This window comes from Triticum dicoccoides, chromosome 2A (assembly GCF_002162155.2).
Source record: "Triticum dicoccoides isolate Atlit2015 ecotype Zavitan chromosome 2A, WEW_v2.0, whole genome shotgun sequence".
NCBI lineage: Eukaryota > Viridiplantae > Streptophyta > Magnoliopsida > Poales > Poaceae > Triticum > Triticum dicoccoides.
In genome coordinates, this window is record NC_041382.1 from 693,877,597 (window position 1) to 693,892,794 (window position 15,198).

Genomic DNA, 15,198 nt, shown 5'->3' on the forward strand with positions numbered 1-15,198 from the left:
CACCGTGACTTCTTGGTGGGCTGACACGTGTATATGTTTTTTTTCGGTTCAGCGTCATTTTTTTTCCTGTTTTGCCACCGGCTTTTTATGGGCGTTACGCGTTAGCTGGTTCACCGCTCAATGGGTCCCAAGGCTAACCGCTTATCTCGCTCGGTGGCGGACTCTTCCCGAAACGTCTTGAGAAAAAGCTTCTCGGCGCCCCCTCCTCTCCCTCCCTCAGATCGAGCTGGTTCACTCCTCACTCCGCCCCGATGCGCGCCTCCGCCTCCTGGCCGCCGCGCGCCTCCACCCCCAGACGCCACGGCGCCTCCAACTCCCAGCCGCCGCGCGCCTCCACGCCCTGTCGCCGACGCGCCGGCCGACGCCCCCACCGCGTGCTGCCCTGTACTGCTGCTCCCATACCTCCATGCTGATGCTACTTGAGCAAGCAGTTCAAGTATCCACGCTGATTTTTACACCATGACTCCAGGCAAAAAGGGAAGCGATCGGCGGTGCGGCAGCTCCTGCTGCTGCTAGGCAGCGGCACATCACACCAGGGTAGCAAACGCACTTTAAGCTAGGACTCCAGGCCTCTAAATCTTAGCTTTTGTTGACCTCAAAATGCATCTCGATTGTGCTCTTACGTGGCGTCTTTGCAGTGTGCCCAACATGTGTTTGTGTTAATGCCTGAATAAGAAACTCTGTCCTACATCTTAGTACAAGCACCGCTGACTCCATAAGAAGTTGAATCCCACAAATTCGACTGGTAAGTGCAAGCTTTAGTGTCACTGTTCAATTTGATTTTCTAAAAAAAGACCAATCCTTCTTGTTGCTTCACATATACAAGTATAAGTGAGTACTGGTATCCTTCATGTTCATATACTGTACTTCTGTATTTACATTGACAATTCATCCATTTATGTGTCAAAGATTCACTTTGATCTAGCACACCATGAGTAGTAATTGTACTAGGACATGTCAAGTTGCCACATGGATAGATTCACCTTCTCATCAGCATGCTACTCTGAGCCACGCAATCTTACTTCTTACGAACTTTAATCCTCTTTTGTTACAGGCCAAGCAATCTAAATTAAGCCAATGATTGGCATCATGTCTTTCATGAGGCTGTAATCTCAAAGGTTATCTCAGTTTGTTAGGTACTTGCACATCAGACATCTAATCTGAATTTGACCAAGTCTGTGCTATATGGTAAATATCCCATCATTATTATGCAATGGATATCTGTTTTGATTTGCTTTCTTGGTGATCACACACATGCAGGTGGAGCGAGATGTATGTGCTTTGCATAGCTTTGTGGATTATATGTTTGCTTACAAAGTGAGTTGCCTCAGGTAGATGTATTATACTTTCCAGGTGCACTTGTGTTTTCAGTTTGTTTGTTGCATTGCTGAACATCTCGGGTACAGAGGCGTGGCGGGTTCATAATATTGTTTCAAAGAACCTGTTACATTCCCTTTGTTGAAAATTTCAGCGTATGCGCTTACAAGTGTATGTACTTCACAAAGTGTGATAGTTAAAGGTAATGGTAAGCAGGACAAGGTACTTTCTTCTTATCTCCTTTCAATGGAGTATCTATTACTATTAGCAGATGGAAATGATCAAGTTGATGTGTTCTTACGCATGTATGAGCCATCTCATTGGAGGTGTGTTTTATTGTATACTCGGAGAGCTCTTCTCTTGCATACAACTTACTTTATTCGATGCTTTGTCAGTGTAATCCAAAAAGATACATAAATTTAATATACTATGAAGTCAGTTTAATCATAAGAAAATATGTGCAAATGCAATGCCTTGAATTTAAAATGTGTGGAAACTAGCGCATCAGCTTTGAATTTAAAATGATGAAATGATACTTGATTGAGAATTCAGTGCGGTATGAGTCATATATTTAAGAAATTTTAGAGAAAAAATGCTAAGCGCTGTCGGTGGATTGCATACTTTGGGCATGTTGAACTTTATGGTTGCAAAAGGGAGTTAATTAATCAATAAGGCCAAAATTATGTTTCTTTACCTGCATTTTGCACAAATGAGCAATTATTGGATGTTTGCCTTTTTCAGGGATTTGGTAATGTTAGCTCCTGGGCTGCTCAACTGATTGCCGAAGTTGGAGGGCAAGCTGATCGCTATTAACGATGTCATAAGTGCTGTCAAGAACATTAGTGGCCTTGACATCCCCAAGCTGGTGAAGCACCTGCCAGAGAACTGTGGGATCAAGGGATTTGACGAAGGCAACGCTGTTAACTCGGCCTTGCTGCTCATCGAGGAATGTGTCGTCCTTATCCTGCCAGCACCGGGAGGAGTTGTAAACAAGTAATCTTCTTTTTCATCATGAACGTTCACTTCATCCTTGACTAAATGTATTCACCTACAGTATCATTCTTCCTGTTGTCTTTCCTTCTGTATCTGAAACCATTCTTGCTAATGAAACATATTGTTCTTGACTATGATTTTCTGTCCAATGGAGAATGCTAATGCCATCAGAGAAAAATACATCAGCAAGCTGCCAACCACCCCACAAACCCTGAAGCTCACCAGGTAAGAACATCAATCATTTTTGCTTTTTCCTAATAATCAATGTGTGTAAAGCGGACATTTTTACTATGAGATTTTCCTTGGTCCTTAAAAAGTATCCTCACATGAATTTGTTCGTATTTTAATCTTGATAGTAAAGCATAAATCAAATTTTTACATACACCCTGGTGCTTGGGAATGCCCAGAACTCTTACGTGTTTTGCACTTCAGATATCATTCATGCTAATGAATTCTCTGGAAAGACATCTGATTGTTCCATAAATCTATGTTAAAGTGGTGTGGTCTGCTTGAGTGTTTACTTATATATATGTTATATGAAAACAGACTGTTATTAGTAAAATACATCAGTTACTTTAACTCTTAGTACTAGAGTGTATGTACACATCACTGACATCTTTTGTCTTGAAACAACCTTATTGTTGTCGTTATCCTCTGTTTGTTAATGAAGAGACATTCTTTTTTTGCAAGACGTCGAGTACACAATGATTCTAATTGCCCTTGTGTTATGAGCGGCATATATTACAGCCCAGGCAGTTAGGGGCCTGGTCCAGTTATCTTATCGTGTTAGGGGCTTAGCCCAATTATATCATTAGGAGGATTATATAAACTCATGTAAGGACCCGTTTTGAGATTAAGCAAGAGAGCAATCATTATTTGCTCGGCTTCCTGAAGGGAGCCGGGAGACCTAACCCTAGCCGCCTCCTGCCAACGCCGCCGTCTCCTCCCTCGCGCATGACGGCGCCCAGCCGCCGGCGACCGCGAGTTCGCCCACGTTCAGCCCCCTCCTTCCCCTACACCCTCCGGCCTAGACCCGGTAGAACCCTAGTTTCTACCACCTTGGTATCAGGTAGCTCTGTTCCGATCATGTCTTCGCCGCCGCCCATCCCGTCGCTTCCGCTGCCGACCGTCACCACCGCGCCGCTGGCATTCTCCACCTCGCTGCTGCCCTCCCCGTCCGCGCCGCTGGTCGCGTCCTCCGGCGCCGCCACCACCCAGATGACGGCCACCTCCACCGCCCCATCAGCCGCCGCCTACACCCCGGAGGAGATCACTGGGGTCCTCAACGATCTCGTCACAGCTATCCAGGGGATCTACCTCTACTTGGCCGGGCCCTACGGGCTGTCGCCGGTCGCGTCACCAACCATCGCCACCGGGCCGATGCTGCCGCCGTGGCAGCCGCCGCACCAGGCGGCCTCCGCCGCGCTCACCGGGCCGCTGCAGCCACAGCTGCAGCTGCCGCAGCCACCGCCCTGCCAGCCGCCGCACCCAGGGGCCACGGCGGCGCTGGTCGGGCTGCAGCCCCCGCCACCGCCCCGGTCTGGCCACAATGGCCGGCCGCGGCCATCACGGCGCCCGCCGCCTCCGCCGTTTCCATGCAGCAGCAGCTGCCGCTACCGGCGCCTCCGCCGCCCAGCCCCGGGCTGACTACAACCGTGCCGGCGGGCGTGCCAATTCAGCAAGTGCGGTTCCCGCCCTCCCTGTCACAGCTTCCGGCCTGGTTGGCCGGGACGTCACCGCCGCCAATCTACACCATGGGTGCGGACCAGCCGGCGCCCTCCCTGCCGTACGGCGGGCCCTCCGGCTCCGCGGGTTTCCACGCTGGCTTCGACGGGCCACCGCTTTCCCGCGGACCACCTGTGCACACCGGACCAACGCCATCCTCTTCGCTGCTCCGTACCGCCGAGCTGTACACTCACGGCGGTCATGCTCAAACACCGTTGCGCTTCGCCAAGCTCGACTTCACCACCTACGACGGCACCGAGGACCCCCTCAACTGGCTCAACCAGTGTGAGCAATTCTTCCGGGGGCAACGCACGCTCGTGTCGGAACGCACCTGGCTCGCCTCATATCACCTTCGGGGCGCCGCACGGACGTGGTACTACGCCCTCGAGCACGACGAGGGCGGCATGCCCCCATGGGAGCGCTTTCGCGAGCTATGCCTCCTTCGCTTCGGGCCGCCGATATGCGGGAGCCGGCTGGCGGAACTCGGTCGTCTCCACTTCACCTCCACGATGCAGGACTTCGCCTACCGCTTTCAGGCCCTGGCGTGCCACGCGCCCGGCGTAACGGCTCGCCAGCGGGCCGAGCTCTTCGTCGGCGGTCTGCCGGATCATATCCGCGTGGACGTGGAGCTGCGGGGACCCCAGGACCTCCAGACGGCCATGTACTACGCCCCCGCATTCGAGCGCCGCGTGGTGGCCATCCAGCAGGCATCATAGTCCCGGGCCGCCACCGGGGCCGGATGTTCCCATGCAGGGTCGGCCTGCTTAGGTTTCCGCGGCACCCCTCGCTGCGACCGCGGCGCGCCCGTTCCGCCGGCTCACCTAGGTCGAGCAACTCGAGCGTCGCCGCCAAGGGTTGTGCTTCAACTGCGACAAGCCCTACGTGCCCCGCCACGTCTGCCCGTGACTCTTCTACCTGGAGGATACGGACTACATTGAGGCCGACGCCGCCGCTGCCAGCCTCGGTAACCTGCCCGCCCAAGCTGCCTTGGAGGTGTTTGGCGACGGTTGATCACCTCGAGGAGTTCCGCAAGCGCTTCCCCGCCTTCCAGCTCGAGGATGAGCTGTTTGTGCAGGCGGGGAGAAATGTTATGAGCGGCATATATTACAGCCCAGGCAGTTAGCGGCCTGGCCCAGTTATCTTATCGCGTTAGGGGCTTAGCCCAATTATATCATTAGGAGGATTATATAAACTCATGTAAGGACCCGTTTTGAGATTAAGCAAGAAGCAATCGTTATTTGCTCGGCTTCCCGAAGGGAGCCGGGAGACCTAACCCTAGCCGCCTCCTGCCAACGCCGCTGCCTCCTCCCTCGCGCACGACGGCGCCCAGCCGCCGGCGACCGCGAGTTCGCCCACGTCCAGCCCCCTCCTTCCCCTACACCCTCCGGCCTAGACCCGGTAGAACCCTAGTTTCTACCACCTTGATTTATGTTGTTTAGGTCAAATGCTTGAGAGGTTGCTCCCAATATCCAAAAAAAATCTCTCCTTTCTTGATGTTTCCAGTTCTTTATAGGAGTGTTTTTCCCAAGTTAGGCAGATAATCTGTTCTCTGTATCCTTATGTAATGATATATTTTCTCGCTTAATATTTTTTCCAAGATGAAAGTTCAAGGCCTATGCAAGGATCAAACTGTAGATTAGTTATAGATTTTTAAATTATATATGGTTTCCCATTTGGTACTACATTTAGAGATGAATCTGAAGGAGTACAATGAGCATACGACAGATATGGTATCTTCATGCTTATGATGTTCTATCATGTGCAGGTGGCGTGGATATGGCTTACAAATTTGTAGTGGTTGTCGAATTGTACCAACCACATCTTGTGTTGCCACCAGATATAATATTAATGTGACTATATAGAAATGGAGAAGGGTCAAAGGTGTTCGATATCATACATTCACGACTGCTACTCCTTCTGTACCATGGTATGATTCTTCTGTATGTAGTTTGTTGCTTGCAGCATAGACTGTATAGATGCCCGATTATGGCTGAAGAATTAGCTCATGACCAAGCTATACTTTGCATGTTGGCAAAATGTTAATATGTTGACAGAAGCACAATCAATATTTTATTATTGTGAGGACCTCAAAGAAAGAAGTCCATATTAAACAGGCAGTAGATAGGTCTTTTATAGCATCATTTTTTTTAATATAGATCAATTTGGTTCATACTCAGGAGTTGTTGACTCTCTCAACTCTGTTACGGTCTTACGGAGCAGAGATGGGATGATACAACGGCAACGAAGCAGAGATGTTGACAAAGTACCAATGTATACAATAAAAAGGGCATTTGTTTACCATGCATCCTTCCAACAACGATAATTATTTTGCAACTTCTACTTGCTTTTTCTTGAGCTACCATATTTTTTATAGCCTTGCACTAGAGAGGGGTTGAAGTGTCTAGCTAGCGTTTATCCCAACCCAGCGAGAATTTATTATTGATCTACACATGATTAGTAGATGATTGTTTCCTTTCTTCCCATTCAACAAATGTATATCCTGATTGTTTGGAATGTACACGCCGTACCCTCCTTACGTTTCCAGCAAAGAAAGATGCTTGAAACATTGCATTTTCTTGGTTATTAGGAGACCAACCACAAGCATTGAACAAAGAGCCTAAGAGTGGTGACCAACCATCTGCGAAGGAGTAACAGAGCAAAGCAGAGAAGAGAAGGGGAGTACTAGCTAAGTATTTTAAAAGGAAAGACATCTTTCTATTTTCTAGCAGCCATGTTAGTTCATTTATGTGATTTTATTTTACCTTCTCTAAAGAGGCCTTTAGTCCTTGGGTACAACTTATATTTTTTACACAGAGATGACCGTTGCAATGGATCATGAAATCTCTATGTCTAACTTACTAATTAATTTGTTTTACTTCTATTTAATTAGGAAAGTGACAAGTTAAGTACAACATTGTTTTTGCACATCTTCAGGCATTGGTTTCTGCTATCTAATTAGTGTTGTGTATATTTATGTAGCTCAGAGCAGCTTTTGGAACTTATGTTCTACAATACTAAACTTTACTATAATTCTGCATGCATCAGGGATCCTGAATTGGACTTACTTGTGTCTTTGCAACCAGCTCGACCTAAAAAACAACAAACAAGCGTGCACAGGCTCAACCACAGGCACGGCGTGCCGCCGTGCCTTCCGCCTGCTAGTATCAATTAATATTCCTAGCTATAGAACAATCCATACTTTTAGAAAGGAAGCTAGCTGACTTTAAAATTAGGCCCTTTGAGTTAAGACAATATTCCAATGAAAAGATACAAGGTCTGAGGGACCAAACAAATGCGACTCAGCGCACATAAGCTACATATAATAACTAGAGGTGTAGTTCGATACATGGTCATAGATCCGATACGAGCGACACAGCGCTGATAAGGAGGTACTCAGCGAAGATGCACAAGTACCAAAGAGACCAACTCAATGGCTCAAAGCCATTGCTGTCCATCTCACATCCATACTCCATCCATACTCCAGAATCTCCGGTTGTTGAGGTCGGGCCACTTCCTCGTCCTGATCTCTGTAGGTGTAAATATAGAACATGGATAAACCAACAATTAGATACTAGCAACAACTGGATGAATGGGAGACATCTATTCAAAACTTACATTTATATGGATTGCGCGTTATCTTAGTAATCCAATCCTCCCTCATGTTTAGGAGGGTGTAGCAAGCATACATAAAATGTTTGAAACGAGTTTTGATCTCAGCGAGGAGATAGTCCTGATTGTTAAAACGCTGAAAGATTAATAGAGCACTAGTTTAGTTATTAGAAACTGAATCCAAAAAAGAATAGGATGCAAAGAATCAGTAAAATAAAGCATGTGGCTTAGATGTATACCGGATCCTGTTGAACTCCATGCTTTATCAGATTCTGAACCAACCTAAGGACATTGATATAGATAAATCGTGAACCATAATTAGGTGACCAGTAACTATCACGATCGTTGTATACGAAGTCATTCATTGTTTTTGGATAGCGAGGGTCCTCTTTCAGTACCATATAACTGCTGTGTGTGAATGTGAAGAGGGCTTTGTAAACTCCATCAAACGGAACAACTCCATTAGTACGGAAATCATACTCGTTATCCACTGCGTCATTGGTGACGTCGCGACGGAAGTAACTTCTAAATTGCTGGTAGTCCTTGTAAATCCTATTAGAGAACCTAGCTTTCTCCCCAGTGATATCGTCCAGCCCCATCGCATCTGAGTGGAGATGTACAAAACATTCCAGTATTTCTTCGGTGGTGCCCAATAAAGTTGGGTGCCGCAAGGCAGCTGCTAGCCAGTCACGACAGTAATAAGTATGATAAGCATGGACTCTAACTGGGTCCCTGCATGCATACACGAATATTATTTAGTTACTGCACACAGTATTGCAGGAGTAGGTACAACAAGAACACATAGTAATACAACTCTTTTTTTATCGTGATAAAAGTAACAAGTCCACATATACTTGCGATAGTACTTGCATTAAGGTCTACAACTTCCATACTATTTAATTTAATTCATTTTTCACATTGTGATGTACTACCACTAAGCTGTGTTATGGGATATGGCAGAAGTAGTACCTCATGGTCTGTGAAAGCAGAAGCTTCTTCAGGGTTCCCCACTCGTCGTTAGTCAAACTCGGGGGGAATTGTGTAGATATAAGAGCCATAAGATCTTCCATGTCTTTCCCGACAACGTATTTTCCACGAGCACGTCGCCCCACACTAATTATCTTCAGATCCTCACGGCAAGTCACATAGCTGGTAGGGTCTGAGAGACTACCATGTGTGATTTTGCGCTTTGCCGCATAATGGAGAAGTTGTATGAATGACCTGCGTGATCCCAAAGAACACCAAGAATGAATCACACCTATCTCTATACCTGATCTCTAAACAGAGTCAATATTAATTGCATGACACAACACACCTCATCCTGTTTCGCCAAGATTCTGACAAGCGCCCATCAGCAGAAAAAAATGGTTCCCTGTGTATTGCCTGAATATAGTTGGGTCTGAATGGCTCATAGGCTACTATATATTGCTGGATTTTAATGGCAAACGTACTGAAATATGGTCGCACAATTAAGTCACCACCATATCTAGAAAGATTCTCAGTATGCGCAACAATGTAATCTCCAGTCTCACTAGTGTTGTCTGCATTCTCTAAGATCAGTACTGTGATAGGGTGAGTATCAGACCGCTCATCATCATACTCAATTGTCATTGTGCCGTCACGGACATTGTCATTGGATAATTCGTCAAAAGCGTAGGTTCTAACAAACCCACCCAAGACTTTTTGCATGAATGCATATGTATGTTAGAACACATTTGCTTACTCTACGGAATAGTAAATAAAATGAGCTTGGATCGATAAGAGTTTGTGGTTTCAATTAATACTATACAATTAACATTCTCTTATATATATCTAGGTAAGAATATTTCGTTATTAACATCAAGTCTAGCAAAAAATTTGGTCTAATTTTCATGGTTATGAATTTGTATCACAATCAGATTTATGTTGGCTTTTAACAATCTATGAGTCTAACATCCAAAAAAAATAGATGTGTAGTTTAGGACAAGATCCATATGGAAGTAGGCATGGCCATTTACTGTAGGTATAGAATTTCTTTTTCTTTTCTGGAAAAATATTTGTTAGAATTTATGATCCATTTCTTTGGTAGAAAAAAAGAGTTTATGCAATTTTGTGTGTTGCCCCAAAAAAAGACAAGTACTTCTATTTCTTTGGGTCAAACTTACAAACGTCCTACAAAAACATTATAAGCTTTTTAAAAAAACTTATAATATACCTACAAAAACATTACAAGTACTTCTATTTCTTTGACCATATGTACCTACCAAGCAACAATTGTTGTGGTGTTCTTGGACATTTTTTTATTGTTAGAGCAGAAAGTACAAACTGTGTGTCACACCATATAAGAAGAGAGAAAGAAAGGTACATATGGCATGTATATGTTAAGGTTGAATGTATACAATAGAGTTAACTGAATCCTTATTTTACAGATCTCTTAAGAGTATTCACACTCTGAAACATATATACACAGATTGAACCATGTTACAAAAACTCACTAATTAACTTTTAATTGGTTGGGTGCTATAAGTTGGCACTTCTTTAATTCAAGATAGTAAAACTTTACTCTAAGACTAAGGTGGCCTTTGTTTGAGCTACAGCTACTGGATTCAGATTCTAGGCCTTCTAATCTCAAACAAAGACATTGATTTCTATCTAGCTTCATGGAATCTGATTCTGAAAAACGAACTACCAGGCAAGGGAATCCCGCATCAGCGATTCTGGTGATTCGGCGGATTCTGCAACTTCCCACAAAGGAAAACGATTCGTTTTCAGCCCTTGCCCCTATTTCCTGTTAGAACTACAACAAAACTGCCATCCGCATCCTCCACTCTCCACCCCGCGGGCCGAGTCAACCAAGCGCCCGAACCCCCTCGTCTCGTCTCCCTCGGTCCCTCCCCATGGCGGTCGCGACGGCGATGGTGCGCCTCCTGCAGGTGGAGGAGCAGGCGAAGCACGGCGGCGGCGCCTGGGAGTACCTCTCCCTCGCATGGACGATTCACGCGCGCCGCCCCGCCCCCGTCCTCCACCTCGGCCTCTCCCCACCGAATGACGCCTCCTCCTACTCCCCTGAGAGTTTTGGCACATGCTTAGCGCCACTACCTCGGCCTCTCCCCACTGAATGACACCACAACGTGGATTAAACTAGATTTTGGTCAATGTTTCCAGCTACTTGCTGGGGAGAGATGATGCTTGTTTACAGTTGGTTCAGACCCGGCTAGATCACCATCCCACTGAACTGCACTTGGGATGAGCCTAGCTCGGCCTACTGAACTGCTGGTCAGTTCATGACAATAACCAGGTTCATGACAGGTTCAGGTTCATAACCAGGTTCACATGATCTAGCTCTGACCAAAACTAAAAAGAGAACAAAACCGACCAAAACTAGTATACATACATTTCATCTCAGCCTAAACTCGAGAAAACAACTAATGTGCACTGAATCGCATATAAATGTCATACTCAACATTTAGGGGCATCATTGACATTGCACAACACCTACAATTCCTACAGCTATCCAGCAGCGGGGTAAACAAACAATCAGCTTCTGATCTCAGGAATCTACAGCCACAACTAATTTTCAGGAATCCACAGCCATGGTGATTCTTAGGAATTTGTAGCCCAAACAAAGCGGGCGTAAGCACTGAAAATGTACTCAGTTACCGTTGTGATGTTTGGCGCATTGGCTCGTCTCTGTCTGAGGCGTTGTTGCGTGGGGGTCAAGGCGTTAAGGAATACTCGCTCTTGCTGAAGCCTCTACATTCATTAACAAATAACAAAGTAAAGAAGATAGCTAATGCATCTACAGAAATAGAAGGGAAAAAAGCAGAGTTTGAACTAACATTACGGGTTTCAGCATTATCTGCAGTACGATCCGAAGCATTTTTCGGCATCTGTCAGGTGAGCAAAGAAGATGGATTAATCCAAAATTATGAACAAGAAAAAGGAGAGAGAGAGAGAGAGAGAGAGAGAGAGAGAGAGAGAGAGGAGGGAAGAGAGGGGAACACTTGAGAGAAGATGAGAAACACACTTGATGAAAGAAACCAACACAGAGATCTCTAGATCTACAAGGGAGAGATGGACTGTTCGAGATGACTAACAATGCAAATGCAGTGCAAGATGAACATACATTAAGAAAAATAGAGAGAGAGGGAGACTAACCCTAAACCATAATCCAAGAACAAGAAAAAGGAAAGAAAGAGAGAGGGAGGAGGGAAAAGAGAGGAGGAACACTTGAGAAAGGATGGAAAACCTCAACACACTTGGACGATAAATCCAAAGACAGCAAAGATCTCTAGATCTGCAAGAAAGATGAACTGTTAGAAAAGACTAACAATGCACTGCAAGAAATAGAGAGAGGGATGCTGACCCTAAACCGTGGGAGGGGCCGTGGGAGGGGCGAGGCACAAGGTGGGGGTAGCTGTCGTAAGTGATGTTTGGTCATAGGGGAGAGAGAGCGAGCAGAGAAATAAATATGAGCCGAGATAGAGAGAGAGCAAATAAACATGTGAAGGAGCTGTGTGTGTGAGAGAAAAAAGCATCTCCTAAGAGACAATGTCGTGACGGGATTCTATACAAGGAGGCAAGGGAGTATTTAACAAAAAACTACCACAATTCGTGAAACCACGCATACAAACTACCATTTTACAAATTTGTGTGAAAAACTATCATTTTTTCACTAATCTTTGACAAAAAACACTAGTGATTGAGTTGGACGAAATTAAACTCGATTATGACAGCGCTGGCCCACACATAAGCATTGACCCCGCACCTCTGCCCCCAGATCCCGCACCGCACCACAAGTCAGGGCTCGATCTGGCCAGCAAGGCCGCTCGCCGGATCCCGCGAGGCAGCGGCCGGCGCCGCGGGATCCGGCGAGCGCCCGCCCTCCATCTCCTAGCGAGGCAGCGGCCGGCGCCGCGGGATCCGGCGAGCGGCCGCCCTCCATCTCCTAGCGAGGCAGCCGCCGGCGCCGTGGGAGCCGGCAAGCACCCGCCCTGGTGATGGAAGCTCTTCACTATCAGTTGGTCGCCGTCGAGCAACGACTTCGCGACCCAGTCGTGCAGCGGCGTGCCGGGAGCACGCGCACCGGGTGCCGGTGGCCGTCGTAGTTGGCGTAGTCCATGTGGCAGACGGCGGCGTCGGCCTGGGGGTGGAGCTTGTGCCCGACGTCCTGGTAGAGCGAGCCGCCGAAGGCAACGAGCCGCGTGCGAGGAGTTAGATCGGACGGCTTGCGCGGAGAGATCCGACAGCTGTCGAGGTGGTGGATGTTTACTAGACGTCTACTGGTAGACGCGTAGCGCTCCCCATTTTTAATCGTGTACTGAAGGAACCAGCCTAAATTTTGCATGTTTGGTTGAGTCAAATCACTGTGAAGATCCCGTGTCTTAAGGAAAATGACAGTCGGAGATCCAAATCATCGAGCAGAAGATCGTAATAAACTGGGGCCATCACATCTGGTTGAGAAAGAACGACCTTGCGCCATGCGTGCATTCGCGCTTTTCGGTGTTCAGAAACAGAGAAAATACCATGGTATTGGAGATACCGTGGTATATTAAAACAGTTTTTTTAGCCAAACAACTCACAGTAATAAGAACTGTAGCAATAAGAAGAACCGTACTAGTATTTGTAAAATATTTAGAAAATATTTTGCTATCAAACGAGGCCTACGCCATATTTCTGACAGTCTTTTGTTTTGTATTAGCTGACTGTAACCCTATTACAGAGTTACATAGGAATAAACTCTATTCTCACCCCGATAAAAGAGAAAAACTGGTCGACGAGTGCTAGAGACGACGCACCGCCTGCAGCTTCCAGTTACACACAGGATGAAACGCTGATACTGTTCACCCACCGCCTGCTTGCTTCGCCCAACATCCAGAGGTAGCACAGAGCCTTGAACCAGACGCAAAGCAGAGCTTTCATTGGCTGGCTCTGCCTGCTGTTTGCCTACCTCAGCTTTGCAGCGGCGTTCTTTATTTCGACTGGCGCCTGACGGATACGTAGGCGTAGGCTGGGTTCATCGTGCCAATCCCGCGCGCCACCCACCACGCTGCTGTCCATCCCCGCTCTGCCGCACTACCCATCCCCGCTTCACCGCGCCCGAATTTAAAACTCTTCCTTTGGACGGACGCGGATTTCATAAAGCCTACACTTTGGGGCCTGAAAAAAAGAAAGCCTAAATTTCGGTGTGCAGGCGCATGCGCAGTCATTTGCAAGCACGATTAGTATATATTTTTTTCTTTGAGAAACTGCATCAGATGGCATGAAACAGTAGCCTTTTTCTTAGGTCATAGTATTATTTTGTGTATCATTTTTTTGAGAGAATTGTTTCGTTTAGACTTAAATTGCAAAACATGCTCAACACGCCTGGTGGGCCGAATCCCGACCAGTATGCTTATCCATACCACTAGTAATATCTTTTCTTGATGCCTGCCTATATATCTCCCTCTGCCGCGAATGCTCCCAACTCACAAAGCTAGGAAGGAATCTTGTAGAGAAGCGTAAATGAGGTGAGGTCATAAAATCTCTGATCGTCCCTCACGCTGGACTTGTCAGCTTTCACGCGTCTATCATCACGTTCATCATAATTGAGAGTGGAAGCGTGCCTGGTCAAGGCTGCCCTGCGCAGGTGCAGCTCCTAGCTTACACTCTACGTGGTTGTGGAACCGAGGGAGTAGGACTCACGCGGATACTTACATACTTGGCGTCATGTCACTCGGACAATTGGCGTCATGTCAATCGTGGCACCTTTCGCGGATAGTTTAGAGTTGGGCAAGCAACCACGGTGATCCAGCGAACGAGCCTGCCAGTCACAACTCACAAAGCCCTAGCGGCGTCACGTGCCGCTACTATAGGTGCTGCAGCTAGCTTGCATTCCATTGGATGTCTCATTTATGAGCACTAGATGACCCGTTGCGCCAATGGCGCAAAGGCCGACAGCAAGCCAAGTATTGTAAGAGTGGTGATAGGAAAACTCAGACACAGATCAAAGTAATGAGTACTTATTGTTGGTTACTGTTTCTGTTCATGATTATTGTTTCTCCTGGAACAGTGTGTGCTAAATGATAGTGCTATATCCCTTGAGTGGAAGGTGGTCGCTGCCAGGTAGGGCATGCCTCTTCCTTGCTTAGGATACAAGCAACATCCACCTTCAGGGCCTGATGCATAAGAAATGGCCTCTCAAGAACCATATCCATTCAAGTAGGCTGTAAAGGGAAAGAAAGATAAAGATAAACGATTAACAATGTTGATATCATGAAGCAAGACATGTGGAAACAGAAGCAAATGTGTCACATATTGAAGAAAAGTATTTTAACCATTAAGATGGGTACAGAAGCTAATATCGCGCTTATTATTACACAACTGATTAAGTATAAATAAGTGAAGCATTCGTTGGTGTACAATATTAGCATGTAGGCCTAGGATATGGTTCCATTCTTAGTCCATCTGGAGCAGCAAGTATAGTTATTATCTCTAGCATATCTTGCTTTTCAGACCATCTGCAGATGCCCATATAGTTAAAAGGCCAAATGACCAAAATACAAATTCAGATGAGGAGATATTAGCAAATAAATG

At 46.4% G+C, this 15,198-nt stretch overlaps 1 protein-coding gene and 1 long non-coding RNA gene across 4 annotated transcripts; one reads left to right on the forward strand and one right to left on the reverse strand.

Moving 5' to 3' along the window:
• Positions 1 to 287: 287 nt before the first annotated feature.
• LOC119356325 lies at positions 288 to 6,964 on the forward strand. Of its 2 annotated transcripts, XR_005171905.1 has the most exons (10): positions 288 to 384; positions 470 to 537; positions 639 to 745; positions 1,055 to 1,136; positions 1,261 to 1,317; positions 1,472 to 1,539; positions 2,059 to 2,310; positions 2,465 to 2,535; positions 5,801 to 5,962; positions 6,623 to 6,964. It is a non-coding gene; the product is annotated as an uncharacterized LOC119356325 (long non-coding RNA). The 2 variants fall into 2 exon arrangements; XR_005171904.1 differs by having other exon boundaries at positions 1,261 to 2,310.
• A 270-nt stretch (positions 6,965 to 7,234) lies between these two features.
• Positions 7,235 to 12,119, reverse strand: LOC119356326. 2 transcript variants are annotated; one of them, XM_037623273.1, is made up of 9 exons: positions 11,990 to 12,119; positions 11,873 to 11,920; positions 11,463 to 11,513; positions 11,284 to 11,376; positions 8,960 to 9,027; positions 8,614 to 8,865; positions 7,884 to 8,376; positions 7,651 to 7,780; positions 7,235 to 7,562 (listed from the first exon to the last, which is right to left on the reverse strand). In XM_037623273.1, coding segments are annotated over exons 3-9 (1,089 nt in total). In that variant the 5' UTR covers positions 11,873 to 11,920; positions 11,990 to 12,119; the 3' UTR covers positions 7,235 to 7,560. The 2 variants fall into 2 exon arrangements, with proteins under 2 accessions (XP_037479170.1, XP_037479169.1); XM_037623272.1 differs by having other exon boundaries at positions 8,960 to 9,327.
• Positions 12,120 to 15,198: the final 3,079 nt, after the last annotated feature.

Bases quoted from the DNA above. Each gene is read 5' to 3' on its own strand.
- LOC119356326 (XM_037623272.1), bottom strand. From the start codon at position 11,513: ATGCCGAAAAATGCTTCGGATCGTACTGCAGATAATGCTGAAACCCGT. The intron at 9,328-11,283 runs GTAACTGAGTAC...GCATTCATGCAA, and splicing joins ATGCGCCAAACATCACAACG to AAAGTCTTGGGTGGGTTTGT. The intron at 8,866-8,959 runs GTGTGTTGTGTC...GGGATCACGCAG, and splicing joins TCTTGGCGAAACAGGATGAG to GTCATTCATACAACTTCTCC.